Genomic DNA, 14915 nt, shown 5'->3' with positions numbered 1-14915 from the left:
CCTGGTTTTGGGGAACTGCTGGAGACCAGCGAGGATGCGTCCGGCTCTGGATTTCCGATGGAAACTGAGGACTTCATGGAAGAGGCGGACGGATTCTTGTATGATGGTCCCGTGGAGGAGAGTATCCCTCCTATCCAGGAAACACCGGAGGGGGGAGAAATGGCTCCATGGGGCTCCCTGTTCGAAGATGTCGAGGAACCACCTTGGCCTCATCAGCAGGATGCCCTACTCTCTGCCACATCAGACTGTGGCTCCTTGACCAGTTGCAGCCTGCTGCATGTGAGGGATGCGGGTTCGGTGGAGGAAGGTCCGCAGGGGGAACTGCAGGCTTTGTTTCCCGAGCTCATGGCGGTAGCCGCCGCCGCAAACGGCGTGCCGCTGCCGCTGCCATTGCCTGCACCTGTCCCTGATGATCTCATAGGTCATCGCTGGCAGCGTCGCCCAGTGAGAGGGGTGGACGTTGTCTACCCATTTTTCCCCTCAATGGGGGCCTATGTTCGTCAGGGTCAGGCGGTTGCCAACATCATTTCCCCCCCCCGATAAGATAAACCCAATGGAAAAACATGCACAACAACAAGATCGCTAACGCTGTGGCGTCCTTGACGAAGACGGACAGGAGCACTTGGATTGGTCCCCTGGCGCGGCTCACGTTGCCCCTGTCTGCTCCCGGCTGCCCTTGGGGGGGGAAGGACGACGGGATGGGTTAATCGCAGAGACGAATCGCATACATGCATCGCATGCATGCCGATTAATGACCTCTGAGCAGGTCCTAAATTATTAATTATTATTATCATGGGACTAACCCCCACCTACGTACCAGTTGGCCGCTCTCCTCTGTCCGGATATGGTGTGGGAACCCTTATGCAAGCCGGTCCTCCAGGGTAGATCGGCTAGGCGATTGGCATATTGGGGTGACCAGTCATTCATCGCTGGTACACAATCGCTGGCTGCGGCATCTAACATCGCCCACCTGGCTAGATTTGTATCGGGGATTATGACGGGCGGCACGGATCTGAACGAGGTAAAATGCGATCAGATCACCCAGGCGGCAGGAGCTGTCCTGCACCTTTCCCAGGTGCTGGCCATAGCCATGGGGAAAGTGCGCGCCCTGGCCACCCTGGGCCAGCGTCATCTTTGGCTGGAGCAGGCCCGTGTGCCGGAACGGAAGAGAGCCCCTCTTCTGACGGCCGCCCTCTCCGACGCTGGTCTGTTCGGGAAGGCCTTGCGGTTGATGACCTCAACATGCAGAGAGATGGCAGAGGAGAGATCCATCCTCCAACCCCATTTTCCGCCTCCCGTCCTTGCCGGTGGAGTCAGAAGGCTTCCACGACGTCGAGCTGTCTCCGTCGTCCCTACCACTGCCTCCGCCGCCGCTGCTGGCCCCTCCAAGAAGGCCAGGAGAAGAGATGGCGCTTCTGCGAGCGGCGCGAGGTGGCAGACGCCGCTGAAAGTGACTTTTCTCTTCTGTGTCCCCTCTCCTTTACACCCTCCCCGGCCCCTCTATGATTTTGTGCTTTAAAAAACTTGTGAAATAAAAAGTTCCCCGACATAAGGGGGACTATGTTTTTTGGCAAACAAACTGTGTGTTTCTTCACAGATCATATGATGGGGTTGTGTAAATATGAATCTGCACTTTTACGTTGTGAGATGAGTCGTGTTGTGTTACGAGATTAAGCAAGGTCTGCAACATACACTCAGTCATAGGGGGTTCTATTAGCCTGACGCTCCACATGCAGGTAGAAACTGGTGTTATTCCATTGCTTGAACTAAGTATATGTGTCTCACAATGCTGTGTTGTTAGTTGCAGTAATACTCGTACACACACGTTCCACGGCCTAGCCGTTACTCTCGGTCAGCGTTTTTGCTATGTACGACATAGTCAACGGGTGTAGGATTCACACACATGCGACTTGTTTTTTGTTGTAAATCCTGTTCACATTTTGTGGGTAGCGGGCATTGTATTAGCTTACGCTATACATTAGCATTCTACCGGAGCTTTTCAAAATGGCTACGGTTGTTTTCTGTGTGTAGGGAACGAAGGGTTTTTTTTTTTGTGAGGGGGTGTCGAATAAACCCCTCCTTCCCACTTGATTGGTTTAGGAGATTTTTTATCTCTTCTGCTGAGCCAGTCAGGGCCGAGCCGGTAGGACGTCTTGGCAGGGGGGGGAGGGGAGGGTTATCCTGCCAACTCCTATTACAAACAGGAGCCGGCAGGGTTTCCACCCGTCGTAGCGGTGTTGCTATGGCGACGCCTTCCATGAGTTACGGTGTCTTAAGGTGTCGAGTTAGAGCGTAGGGCTCACGGGTCTGCTGCGCTCGATTTATGTGTAACTTGAGTCAGTTGGTCACGTGACTCACAGTTGGCATGTCTTTCTCATGACTACAACTCGTGTGGGAAGGTTTTCTGGGAGGGTCTAGTCTTACTCTCTGATTAAAAGAGTGACTGGATGTAAAATCGTGTGAAAACAGGTTTTTTGCTCCCAGCTGTGCAGTTGGGTTCATACGGGTGATGCTTCTTCTTTATTATTATAAAGAGTTGGATGTGTCTATATGAATTGGAAATGGGGGTCCCTGATGGAAACAAGACTAACGTCTTTCTCAGGTCTGCCTCCCCTTAACAATTGTGTGTATTGAGCCGTACTGTGTTGTACCCTTTCTGCAATCTGTTGGATAGAGTTTTCATTCATGGAGTTGGTTGCATCTCGCCCCTCTTGTCGTTCCCCTGGGCGTCTTGGGGATTCAATAAGATGGTCTAAATAGCCTATTATTGATGTGGGTATGTCCAACGCACACATAGTGCTAGCTCAGGATGTTCTGTTGGACATTGGTAACTGACTGGCGAGCCTTGATTGCTTAGGGTTAAAACAGCGTTTTTATAAAGCAATTGGGATGGGAGTTTTTCCTCTTCCGACGCCCTGTGTGGTTGTCGATGGGTTCTCGTTCATATCAGGGGATGATAACGGAATGGATCTGAACATATGTGGAAGGGTCTCACGCCCTGGGGGTGGGCCGCCGGGCGCGGTTCGCACCGAAACGTCTGAGTGGCGCCTTCTTTTTATGTTTAAGATCAACACGCATATCTGCCCCTTCTCCTGGAGTTGGCATGTCGGCGTGGTTAGGGCACGGGACTGGTTCTGGTCGCGCTGGTCCGGATCAGTTGAACCCGTTGTCCGCCGGGGATGCAGATCTGCTGTTCTGGTACCCTGAGGGACTTGGGCTTTTTTCAGGGGGAAAAATGCTAGGTCGGTCCGGGTGTCACAGGGTTGAGCGCTATGGAACCCTTGTTGGGTACATTGTATTCTACACTGTCGTAATGGCTTATGGCCGTGCCAACCTGTACGCGCCCGATCTCGTCGGATCTCGGCCGCCATGCAGGTTGGTCTTGGTTGGTACTTGGTTGGGTGACCTCCTGGGAATACCAAGTACGGGGTGCTGGGGCTGGTTTTCCATTTTTACGCTCTTCTCTTACGCATGGCGAAGAGGGGCCTGTTGGGGTGGTCTTGGCCTCCTCGGGGGACCCTGTGCTCCCCGTATCACCGGGCCCGGTCCGAGGTAATATTTTCGTTGACCCGTAGGCCCGGGATAACCCTGTTGGAAACTGGAACACGGGCTGCGGCAGTGTGTTTTGGGGTTTTTTCCTGAGGGGTTATGGGACCAACCACCGCATAGGGTAACACCTGGGTGGTTGGTTCTCTGGTGTGTTGCTGCAGTGTCAACTCCCGGGTTCACCGGTTGAGGGTGCCCCTGCACGTTCATGACGTCTGCCAATCGTGTCAGCCTTCTCTGCCTCGACCCCTCTGGGTGGGTTTTTTTTTAATGGAGGCTTGGTCATGCAACAACGCCAGCATACGCCCCTTCCGCCGGGGCGGCTGTGTTCAGCTGTCCTTTCTGGCGCCTGTCTCGTCCGCAGTCTCCAGGCTAGGGTTAACAGCCTGTTGCCTGGTTTTTTTCCCCGGTGCGCTGACTGCTTCCGTTGGTTAACCTTTTTTGTGTGTTTACGGCCATGCTGACTGCCTGTTGCAGGGTCAGTGTGCCAGACGGTGTACTGTTGGGGAAGACGGGGCCCGCTCGGCTGAGGGGCCTTTGTCTGAATACGCTGGCGATGTGGGGGGCGGGGTCACTAAGTGCCCACCTGGTGGGGTCTTGATGCTGGCATCATGGACTTCTCCGGGCCCCCGTTCCAGGGGGTCCAGTCCCTTTGGTGGGTCTGGGTCTTCCTTCGCGCTCCACTGCTACGGCCTTGCCACGGGGTTGGGTTTGCCCTTGACCCCGTGATTCTGGGGGCAGTAACGAGGTTGTTTCCCTCCGTTCGTTCCCGGGTGGCATGCGGGTTGTGCGTGTGTGTAGTCGTGGGGTCAAGCCACGGTCTGCTCACCCTGTGCGTTGAGTTGCTTGAGTGCCTCTTCGCACGGTCGGGTCCGTCGCCCTCCCGGGAAACCTCTAATAGGGGGGGTGCCCTCCATTAGGGGGGGTCGGGGGGGCTCGGCCCTCCCTGTTCTGTTGGTTGTGGGGGGCCTTCAGCGGGGTGTATTTGTCGGCCAGTGGCTCCGCTTGGCCTCCCTTTGTGCATGAGTGATGCCAAGCGGATCCCCTAATGATACAGAACGATAGGTTATGACTATAACCAAGTTCTGTTAATTAGGGGTGACGCTTGGCATCCGACGCCGCTGCAGCCCTTGACCTCACCTTGTGGTGAAAGCTTGGGTAGGAGGAGAGCAGGTGACCACACACCTGCTTATGAAGGTAAGCTGATGAGGGGTGTGGTCAGACTAATACTGGTATTAAAGGTACATTTGTGGAATTTATTCAGTGCGCGTGCACGTACGCGAGGGAGTGCATGAGTGATGCCAAGCGTCACCCCTAATTAACAGAACTTGGTTATAGTCATAACCTATCGTTAGGCAGGGCTGAAGTGGAGGGGGCGGGGCTAACATAGACCAATGAAAGTAGATCTCCCTGCAGTATTCCTTTTACACTATTACACTATTGCACTATTACAGCAGCACACTAGTACACTATTACACACTAGCCCCGCCCTTTTGAAGTTCATTGGTCAATATCTTCAAAATACAAGGAAATATCAATGAGCCTTATATGTAAAAGAAAAACATATACAATTGTGTTTTTAAAGAAATTCTAAATGGCAAAAGATCAAATATGGTGGACTTTATATGGCTTTATATACAATATGGACTTTATGGATCCTTGTAGAGTCAGGATATATGGACGTCTGTACCAAGTTTTGTGTAAATCGTACTTACGGCATAGGAGTTAGGACCTTTCAAACTTTAATGATTTGACCTGTAATTATAGCGCCCCCTTCAGGCCAAGTGTGGTAGATTTTATCTGTAGTTATAGCGCCCCCATCAGGCCAAGTGGGGTCATATTCCAGGAGTCACATCCCCGGCCTGCTGTCAGTCTATGTGTCCAGTTTCATCCACCACAGCCTTGTAGTTGGTGAGATTAGCTCTGGATACACACACACACACACACACGCACACGCACACGCACACAGACAGACAGACAGACAGACAGACAGACAGACAGACAGACAGACAGACAGACAGACAGACAGACAGACAGACAGACAGACAGACAGACAGACAGACAGACAGACAGACAGACACACCGACACACCCAGACAGACAGACAGACAGACAGACATAATAGATAATAATAATACACATATTAATAAAAATAATTCTGTGTGACAGACAGGTTCATGTTATGAGCTGTGTCCCCTGCTCTGTCCCCTGCTGTCTTCCAGGGAAGCCTGCCATCGCACACAGAGACATCAAGTCTAAAAACATCCTGGTGAAGAAGAACGGCACGGCGGTCATTGCAGACCTGGGCCTCGCGGTGAAGCACGACTCCACCAGCAACACCATAGACATACCGTCTAACCACAGGGTTGGAACCAAGAGGTAACTCAACAGAGTGTCTAGATATGATACGTTATCTGTAGGACCATTATTCATGGTCATTTGTTTCTCTGATGTAATTATTCAGAAATTAACATGGTCAAAAGGATTTAGCCAATATGATCTCGGAATTTAATGTATACACTATATACAGGTTATATCTATAAATTGCGCAGTGGGACTGGAGTCTTTGTGAACAGTGGGAATGGAGTGTTTGTGAGCAGTGGGACTGGAGTGTTTGTGAGCAGCAGGGAATGGAGCGTTTGTGAGCAGTGAGGAATGGAGTGTTTGTGAGCAGTGAGGAATGCAGTGTTTGTGAGCAGTGAGGAATGCAGTGTTTGTGAGCAGTGAGGAATGGAGTGTTTGTGAGCAGGAGGAATGGAGTGTTTGTGAGCAGTGAGGAATGCAGTGTTTGTGAGCAGTGAGGAATGGAGTGTTTGTGAGCAGTGGGAATGGAGTGTTTGTGAGCAGTGGGAAGGGAGTGTTTGTGAGCAATAGGAATGGAGTGTTTGTGAGCAGTGGGAATGCAGTGTTTGTGAGCAGTGAGGATGGGGTGTTTGTGAGCAGTGAGGATGGGGTGTTTGTGAGCAGTGGGGGACTCTGGAGGAACTAATCTCTCCCCCGTCGCTCTGTTGGTTTTATGGAACCTGTGTCCCTGACTACGGGGTGTCTTCTTTCTCTTGGCCCATCAGCGCCTCGCAGCTGTTCATATTACAGCATGCTGTGTTCATATAGTGATGAGGCGACTCCAGCTGCAAAGCCAGGGCTTGTTCACTGGTACAGAAACAAAGTCACTGGCAGGTGACAGGTGAGAGCCCTGGAAACCATAGCAAGACACCTGTGTACCTAAATCAGGTTAGGACAACCAATATATCCCTTGATTTATGCATATAACCCATATAACTCTATATGATAGCATGAACAATAACGTATATATTTATTCTTACCGTATATATATATATATATATATATATATATATATATATATATATATATATATATATATATATATATATATATATATATATATATATATATATATCCACATCTGTCTGTACATACCTGCATATAATCCTTTTTACATATCTGTAGACATATCCCTTACCTACCTATGATGACAATTCATTTTAATCTAATCTAAAAGCAACAGACTGTCTCTAATATAATGGGTTGATTACAGTTTGGAGATGTTTGAGAGGTTTGGTTGCAGCACTGTAAGAAACATTAGTTTAATGGCTTGTGTAGTGTAGCATAGTGTAGCATAGTGCAACAATGGGCTCCCATAATTCTGTGATCCGGTGGACTTTCACAATGATGGAACTAGATTTAGGGAGGTTTCACATCGTGTACAGCAGTAGGCAGGCAGAGTGATAATAATGAGTGATGCAGTAGGCTTTTTCCAGTTGAGGCAGCTGGCCAAAATTAAGCCCATCCTACAGGCGCAGCATTTTGAAGCAGTAATCCATGCATTTGTGACTACTAGGCTGGATTACTGCAATGCACTTTATATAGGGGTGAGTGGATCCTCGGTGGCTCGCCTTCAGATGGTGCAGAACGCCGCTGTGTGTCTTTTAACTGGCACTCGTAAATATGAGCACATCTCACCGATTTTATCCTCACTCCACTGGCTCCCCGTGCATTTTAGGATTCATTTAAAAATTATTTTATTTGCTTTTAAAGCTCTTCATAACCTTGCCCCACCCTACCTCTCTGAGCTGTTGCAGTTCTATGCACCTTCCCACTCTCTCAGGTCAGCTGACCAGCTGCTCCTAGTAGTGCCTAAAACTAGGCGTAAGCTCAGGGGGGACCGTGCTTTCTCCGTTGTCGCCCCCAAAATGTGAAATGAGCTGCCGTTGCAGATTAGGCAGGCCTCATCACTGTCCCATTTTAAAAGCCTCGTTAAGACCCACCTTTTCTCTCTGGCTTTCGACACCATGTAGCTTGTTGATTTTATGATCTTATTGTGTTATTGTTGTATCGTTTTGTTACTGTGTCCTTTGCTTTTAAATATTTTTAAGTACTCTCATCTATTTTAATTTTTATTGTTGCCTATGTTTACCCTTTTTCTTTTTCTTTTTAGTACTCTTGTTCTTTTATCTATTTTTTAGTGCTGCTTACAGTTTTTTATTATGCCCCCTCTGTACAGCACTTTGTGCCCCTGTGGCTGTTAAAGCGCTTTATAAATAAAGTTGGATTGGATAATAATGCAGTAGGCAGAGTGATAATGAGTGATGCAGTATGCAGAGTGATAAAGAATGAATAAATATGATTATATGTGGACTATATCATTTACTAGTTGAACATGAACTGATCTGCAGAATATGTTGAATATTGTTGCTGAATGGTGCTGGAAATGGAGACTTGATCAGGACGGAACACAACGTGTTAATTTTAGGAAACAAACAATATAAAGAATCTTATTTACTTTTAATTTTGGACAAATTATATTGTTATATATTAAGCAATATATACATCTTGGCCTGACCTTAGATCAACATATGACTTATAACCTTAGATCAACATATGACCTATAACCTTAGATCAACATATGACCTTCCAAGAAGGCATACTAATTGTCTTAACTGATTGAGCTGGTAGAGCTGAGGTCAGTACTGAATATAGTTAGTCTGTTCAGAACACTGAGGTCAGTACTGAATATAGTTAGTCTGTTCAGAACACAGAGGTCAGTACTGAATATAGTTAGTCTGTTCAGAACACAGAGGTCAGTACTGAATATAGTTAGTCTGTTCAGAACACAGAGGTCAGTACTGAATACAGTTAAACCAGTTCAGCTGGTAACTTTTTCTCTCTTTTGGCAAAGTTGAACAATGTTTCCCGGCCTATTTCTGCATGCTGAGGTTGCCAAACCAGCAAATCATTGCAAAAGTTAAAAAAAGAAAATGGACTTGAAACATTTCCAAGAGTGCTCTGTCAACATTAAAACCCTGCAACTTTCTCAAGAATCTGCCTTTTTGCAGATGGGAGTCGGCGCTGGCATTGAAAGTAATTTAGTCATAAATGCCTGTATTGACGTACTGTCTCCACTGTGCTAAAAGTAGATGCAGTTCAGTGAAAGTCAAAGTATGAATCATCACTTTTGATCCGTTGTCTGAGGCTCCAACTCATGGTCCTGCTGGAGACCGTAATCACCCGGTCATCAGCAAACCTGACGAAACAGGGGCTCTCACACTGTGACAGGAAGTCCACCTGCCAAAATCAATGGCAGATTATTTCAGAGAACCTGCAAACTGGAATCTGGGGGCTGCATGCGGTCGGAATGCTGATGAGAAATCAACCGGGCGTTCTTAGCCTCCAGGCTAAACGCTAAAAGATTTGCACTAAGTTCTCTTTTACCTCCTATATTTATTTCAATCATACATTCATTTTGTAGCCACTGTTTATACTGTATAGTCTTGTATAGTGTATGTACATCGTGTCCCATATGTTACTTATGTTTATAGTGTCCTATATGTTACTTTATGTTTATATTAGATTTTCTTTTTTATATATATACACCGTGGGAAGGGGGAAACGAAATAAAATGTTGCACATTATGAGAAGCGACAATAAAGCTGACTTTGACTTTGACTTACCGTGACGACCTCGACCACGTGTCGCGGCCAGCAAGCTCCTCTTTAGGATTCATACAAAACCTTTCACTCTGAAGCAACTCTACAATCGGGACCAGTCCGTCACTAAAACCACGGGAATCTAATCTCAAGCAAAACAGGTTGAACTCTCGTCGCACTGCAGCGTTTCTCCATCCATTTCTCCAGTCTCCATTAGGGGTGCACCGATATATCGGTCGGGTATCGGTATCGGCCGATAAGTGCCTTGTTGACTGCTATCGGCCTATCGGCCGATAAGCTCAAATGTGCCGATAGCAGTCGCCGATAAATACCCATCAATTTGTGTAGCGTCAAAAGGCAAAAAAAAAAAAGTTCACTCGCGACCCACCTGCACAACGCCCGCCGTCCCCCACACACACACACACAAGCTAGTGCTACTGCATCAAAGTAACTATTTATGATTAACAAGGCATTCGTTTTGTGGCATTAGCGTTATATAGTTAGTGTTACACGGACAATAACATCAGCATATTATTATTACCCATAGCAGCAAGGCATTACTCCGAGTCCGTTCATTAGCTACCGGGAGATGCAAGACTAACTTACTGGTGAAAATATGATTTGCGTTGGAATACTCCTTTGTCAACTTGCTGTACTTTGCTTGCAGGTCTGCAGCCATTATTGCTGCATTATGAATAGTCCCAACTTTAGCCAAGGTAACGTTATGGCTAAACCTTTAACAATAGTTAACGCTAGCTTTCGGTTAGCTGTTCAATGCTATTAATAACACAACTCCCCGTCAACACCCTCTCTCGGGAAGATGGCATTTAAGAAAGTATCTGCTGTTAAAATGAAGTGTTACACGTTCAATAACAAGCATATTATTTACCCGAAGATAGCAGTAAACAAGGCATTACTCCGTTAGTCCGTTCATAGCTCGGTTCCATTCCGTTGCTCATTCCGTACCCAACTACACATTCTGCAATCTGTTAATAAAGTTTTCAACCAGACAAATGTATAGAAAGGCTTTGTTTTATTATAACATTTGTTGCAGTAAAATCATTATGTCTCATTTGGTCATGCGTGGAGCGCCGGTCGGCGGGCCGGGCAGCTAACGTAGCTACGTTAAATGTGTTCTGCTCTCGCAAACAGAGCAATGGCGGCATGCCCGGAAGTAGAAAAATGCATAAACGCTTGCCGATTGGTGGTAAGGACAGCAGGAGGTGGGTGCTAGCGGTGTGGCGTAATTGGCCGAATCGACTGTCAATCAAAATGGTTCCATTGCATTGGTTGAAAGCTCTGGTTGAGAGAATAGTATCCCGCTGCAGGCCGCAAGAATGGTTCCATTGCATTGGTTGAAAGCTCTGGTTGAGAAAATAGTATCCCTCTGCAGGCCGCAAGACGATACTGGGAGAGAGATAGTGATACCATAAACATATTTCTTGATGTTTCCTTTTTTTAAGTAAGTAAAGAGGCCTACAAATACAAACATACACATACAAATATACAGTAGTTTCATTAAAAAAAAAAAAAAAAAAAAAAAAAGATTTACAAATACTTATATACAAATATACAAATATCGGTATCGGTATCGGCCGATGGTGTTAGTTGAACAATCGGTATCGGTATCGGCGGCCAATTTTCATATCGGTGCATCCCTAGTCTCCATAGTAGATGTTGCATCACCCACTGTGATGAAGACCCATTGTGATAATAATAATAATAATAATAATAATAATAATAATAATAATAATAATAATAATAATAATAATAATAATAATAATAATAATAATAATAATAATAATAATAATACACTTTATTTGTATAGCACCTTTCATACAGAAACTGCAGCTCAAAGTGCTTCACAACAGAAAAAAGACAGGCATAAAATGAGCACATAAAGTGCAGACATATAAAATCACAGTTTTTCACATTAGGATCTAACATCCCAACAGGCCACCTTGTTTATGGTTTGATTAAGTTTTAAATAGACGATAATAAACAGAGTAAGATAAAATAGACAGAGTAAAATAGTGCAATAGTGCAGTGCAATAAAATAGTAGAATAGAATAGATAAAAAAAAAATTACAGTGCAATAAAAAAATTACTGTTCAACAGTTCAAAGTCGTCTTTACCTTCTCTGTTTGGTATAAAACCCACACAGTTTAATACCTGACAGTTTTTAACCTGTAATAAAAAGCAATAGACAGAGTAAATGAAGATGAAGACCCACTGTGATGAAGACCCACTGTGATAAAGACCCACTGTGATGAAGACCCACTGTGATGAAGACCCACTGTGATGAAGACTCACTGTGATGAAGACCCACTGTGATGAAGACTGTGATGAAGACCCACTGTGATGAAGACCCACTGTGATGAAGACCCACTGTGATGAAGACTCACTGTGATGAAGACCCACTGTGATGAAGACCCACTGTGATGAAGACCCACTGTGATGAAGACCCACTGTGATGAAGACTCACTGTGATGAAGACCCACTGTGATGAAGACCCACTGTGGTGAAGACTCACTGTGATGAAGACCCACTGTGATGAAGACTCACTGTGATGAAGACTCACTGTGATGAAGACCCACTGTGATGAAGACCCACTGTGATGAAGACTGTGATGAAGACCCACTGTGATGAAGACTGTGATGAAGACCCACTGTGATGAAGACCCACTGTGATGAAGACTCACTGTGATGAAGACCCACTGTGATGAAGACCCACTGTGATGAAGACTCACTGTGATGAAGACCCACTGTGATGAAGACTCACTGTGATGAAGACCCACTGTGATGAAGACCCACTGTGATGAAGACTGTGATGAAGACCCACTGTGATGAAGACTGTGATGAAGACCCACTGTGATGAAGACCCACTGTGATGAAGACCCACTGTGATGAAGACCCACTGTGATGAAGACCCACTGTGATGAAGACCCACTGTGATGAAGACCCACTGTGATGAAGACCCACTGTGATGAATACTCACTGTGATGAAGACCCACTGTGATGAAGACTGTGATGAAGACCCACTGTGATGAAGACTGATGAAGACCCACTGTGATGAAGACCCACTGTGGAACGGAACTATAATATATCAGAGTACAGCAACTTGCAATAATTATAAAAAATGTCTTTACTTTTTACTTAACTTTTTTAAATGATGACGATTCTGACTTGAGTTATTTTGTATGTTACAAGAGACTTTTAAGTTTAAGTCAAACACTTTCATATATGTTATGTTGTCTGTTTAAGAAAGAGTGCAATAAATGATTTTATTGAAAAAATAAGAATCGGGTGAGAGAATCGTGATCTCAATTCTTAGAAAAATCGTGATTCACATTTTAGCAAGAATCGCCCAGCCCTACCACCTACCTACCTTTCTGCAATCTTGACCAATAAAGCTGCTCTTTTCACTTTAAAGCTCAGTTAATGTTGCACTATATATTAAATTAGTTTTTCATTGTTTTCTGTACTTTCTGCAGTGAGTTTTTTTTACTATCCATAGAATAATGGAATGTGTGATTCTCTTTTCAAGAATAACTAGAAAAAAATATCATAACATTTTTTCTGCTTTTCCGACAATGAGGTTCAAACTGGAAGCGCCTGCGCACTAAAACACTAGTTAAAAGAACATATGATCCAAGTATTTGTGGCTTAATTTGTTATCCCTAGTCAGAAAATGCTATGGGAATCCTATAAGAATCTCTATACATTTTTGGAACCAAACCCATAATAATCCATGAGAAGAATCCTATAGGATTCTTATAGAACTGTCTCAAAATCCTATGGGATCGTAAAGGATTCCTATAGGGTTCCAAAAACGTATAGATTCCTATAGCGTTTTTTTTTACTAGGGATGTTATCCTACACTTTAAGTTTAAGCTGTCTGATATTTCCATTACCTGTAACTCTTGGGTCTCTTTCTCACTTCCTCTGCCTCCTCCCTGAGTCTGCACAGTCACCACATCATTCTACATTAAGGAGAGCAATACACTTATGAATACACTGGCAGTCTGTTCCTGCCTATCTGTCCCCAGCTCTGCTGTTTGTTTACCATATCTTGCCTGCTCTGCCTAATGACATCATTATGAAACATTACCATTAGCATTTCACCTCTTTCTTATGAACATATTTCAACTAGTGTAAGTCTTTGAGATATTAGGCTACTAGGGTTCCTACTTTGCGTTTTGGTGTACTGAAAATTGCTCTGATGTCGGTATTTTTTCTTTTTTCTGCCATGTTCTACCTGGTTGGCTGGCTACACACACACACACACACACACACACACACACACACACACACACACACACACACACACACACACACACACACAGTGTGCAGGTTATTTACAGTAGGAGATGGGCTTCTATCATATTATCTTCTATCATTCTATAATTCATTCTTCTCTTTTATTTTCATTTCAGGTAGGTAGTTGAATTGAAGGCTATTCTTATTGTATTACCATTATTGATTAATTAAATGAAAATCAGAAAATAAGTGGTATATGATGGAAAATATGAAAGTCAATGCTTGAAGGAAAATGGACTTCGGAAATCAGTTTTTTATTTACTGTTCTGTAAAAGTCTTGTCGAAAGTAATGTTTTGTGTGGACCCCAGGAAGACTAGTTGTTATCATGCAACAGCTAATGGGGATCCTAATCAACTCAAACTCTAATGGGCTTCGATCTACCAGGTAGATAGCTTAGCTAGTCAAATACACAAACACTGGTTGTTACTAGCTAGCTAGCAAACGTGAGCTAACCGCTAGCTAACATAAAGAGTGACCTGTAATTCAATGCAGTGAAAATGAAGAGACGGTTATGATTATAAATGTGTTTTATTGTATTGAGTGGTAGAAGTAAAGACATGTCTAACATATCCTTTGTTTGAACAACTTACTGGAAAGGTCTGCCACCAATGACTGAATGATTCGGTCACGGTGATTCCCACACACTCACTGTAGCCTACCTGCATGCGCCACTGACTGCTGGGGGTGGGAGGCAGTTGATCAAACCATTGTGAGGGAAATGCGAGGGGGGTCGCAATCTTGCAAATATCATTGTGCACGCTGGGACAAATGACATTAGAGGCAGGCAATCAAAGAAGCTCCATCAGGACTATGAAGCTATTGCAAAACAAATAAACTGCCTTGGCAAAGTGTGCATTTTCTCCGGTCTAATTCCAACCCTCCGCTGGAGTTCAGAGTTTTTTAGTCGTGCTTACTTATCAGTGGCTGCGAAATTTCTGTCCAGCATATGGCTACGAATACATTGGCCATTTTTATTCATTTTGGACGCTGAGGGATTTGTACAAACCTGATAAACTTCATCCCAGCTATAAAGGAGTCTCGGTTCTATCTTTCAACTTCTCCTGCCATCTAGCCAGTCTTGCAGACTGACGCTATACCCCTGCTA

The 14915-nt window shown here is 45.0% G+C and overlaps 1 protein-coding gene across 1 annotated transcript in view; it reads left to right on the top strand.

Annotated features, from left to right (window-relative positions):
* acvr1c (activin A receptor type 1C) overlaps positions 1 to 14915 on the top strand; it is a gene marked incomplete at its 3' end in the record, with an annotated part of 294391 nt that overhangs the window by 270169 nt on the left and 9307 nt on the right. Inside the window, exon 6 of the mRNA XM_084310466.1 lies at positions 5768 to 5924. Within this exon, the coding sequence (XP_084166592.1) occupies positions 5768 to 5924 (157 nt within the window). The remainder of the gene's footprint in view (positions 1 to 5767; positions 5925 to 14915) is intronic.

Source organism: Notolepis coatsorum (assembly GCF_963971535.1).
Source record: "Notolepis coatsorum genome assembly, chromosome: 3".
Taxonomy (NCBI): domain Eukaryota; kingdom Metazoa; phylum Chordata; class Actinopteri; order Aulopiformes; family Paralepididae; genus Notolepis; species Notolepis coatsorum.
Note: the sequence above shows the minus strand (reverse complement) of the source record. Positions and strands in the feature narration are given on the sequence as shown.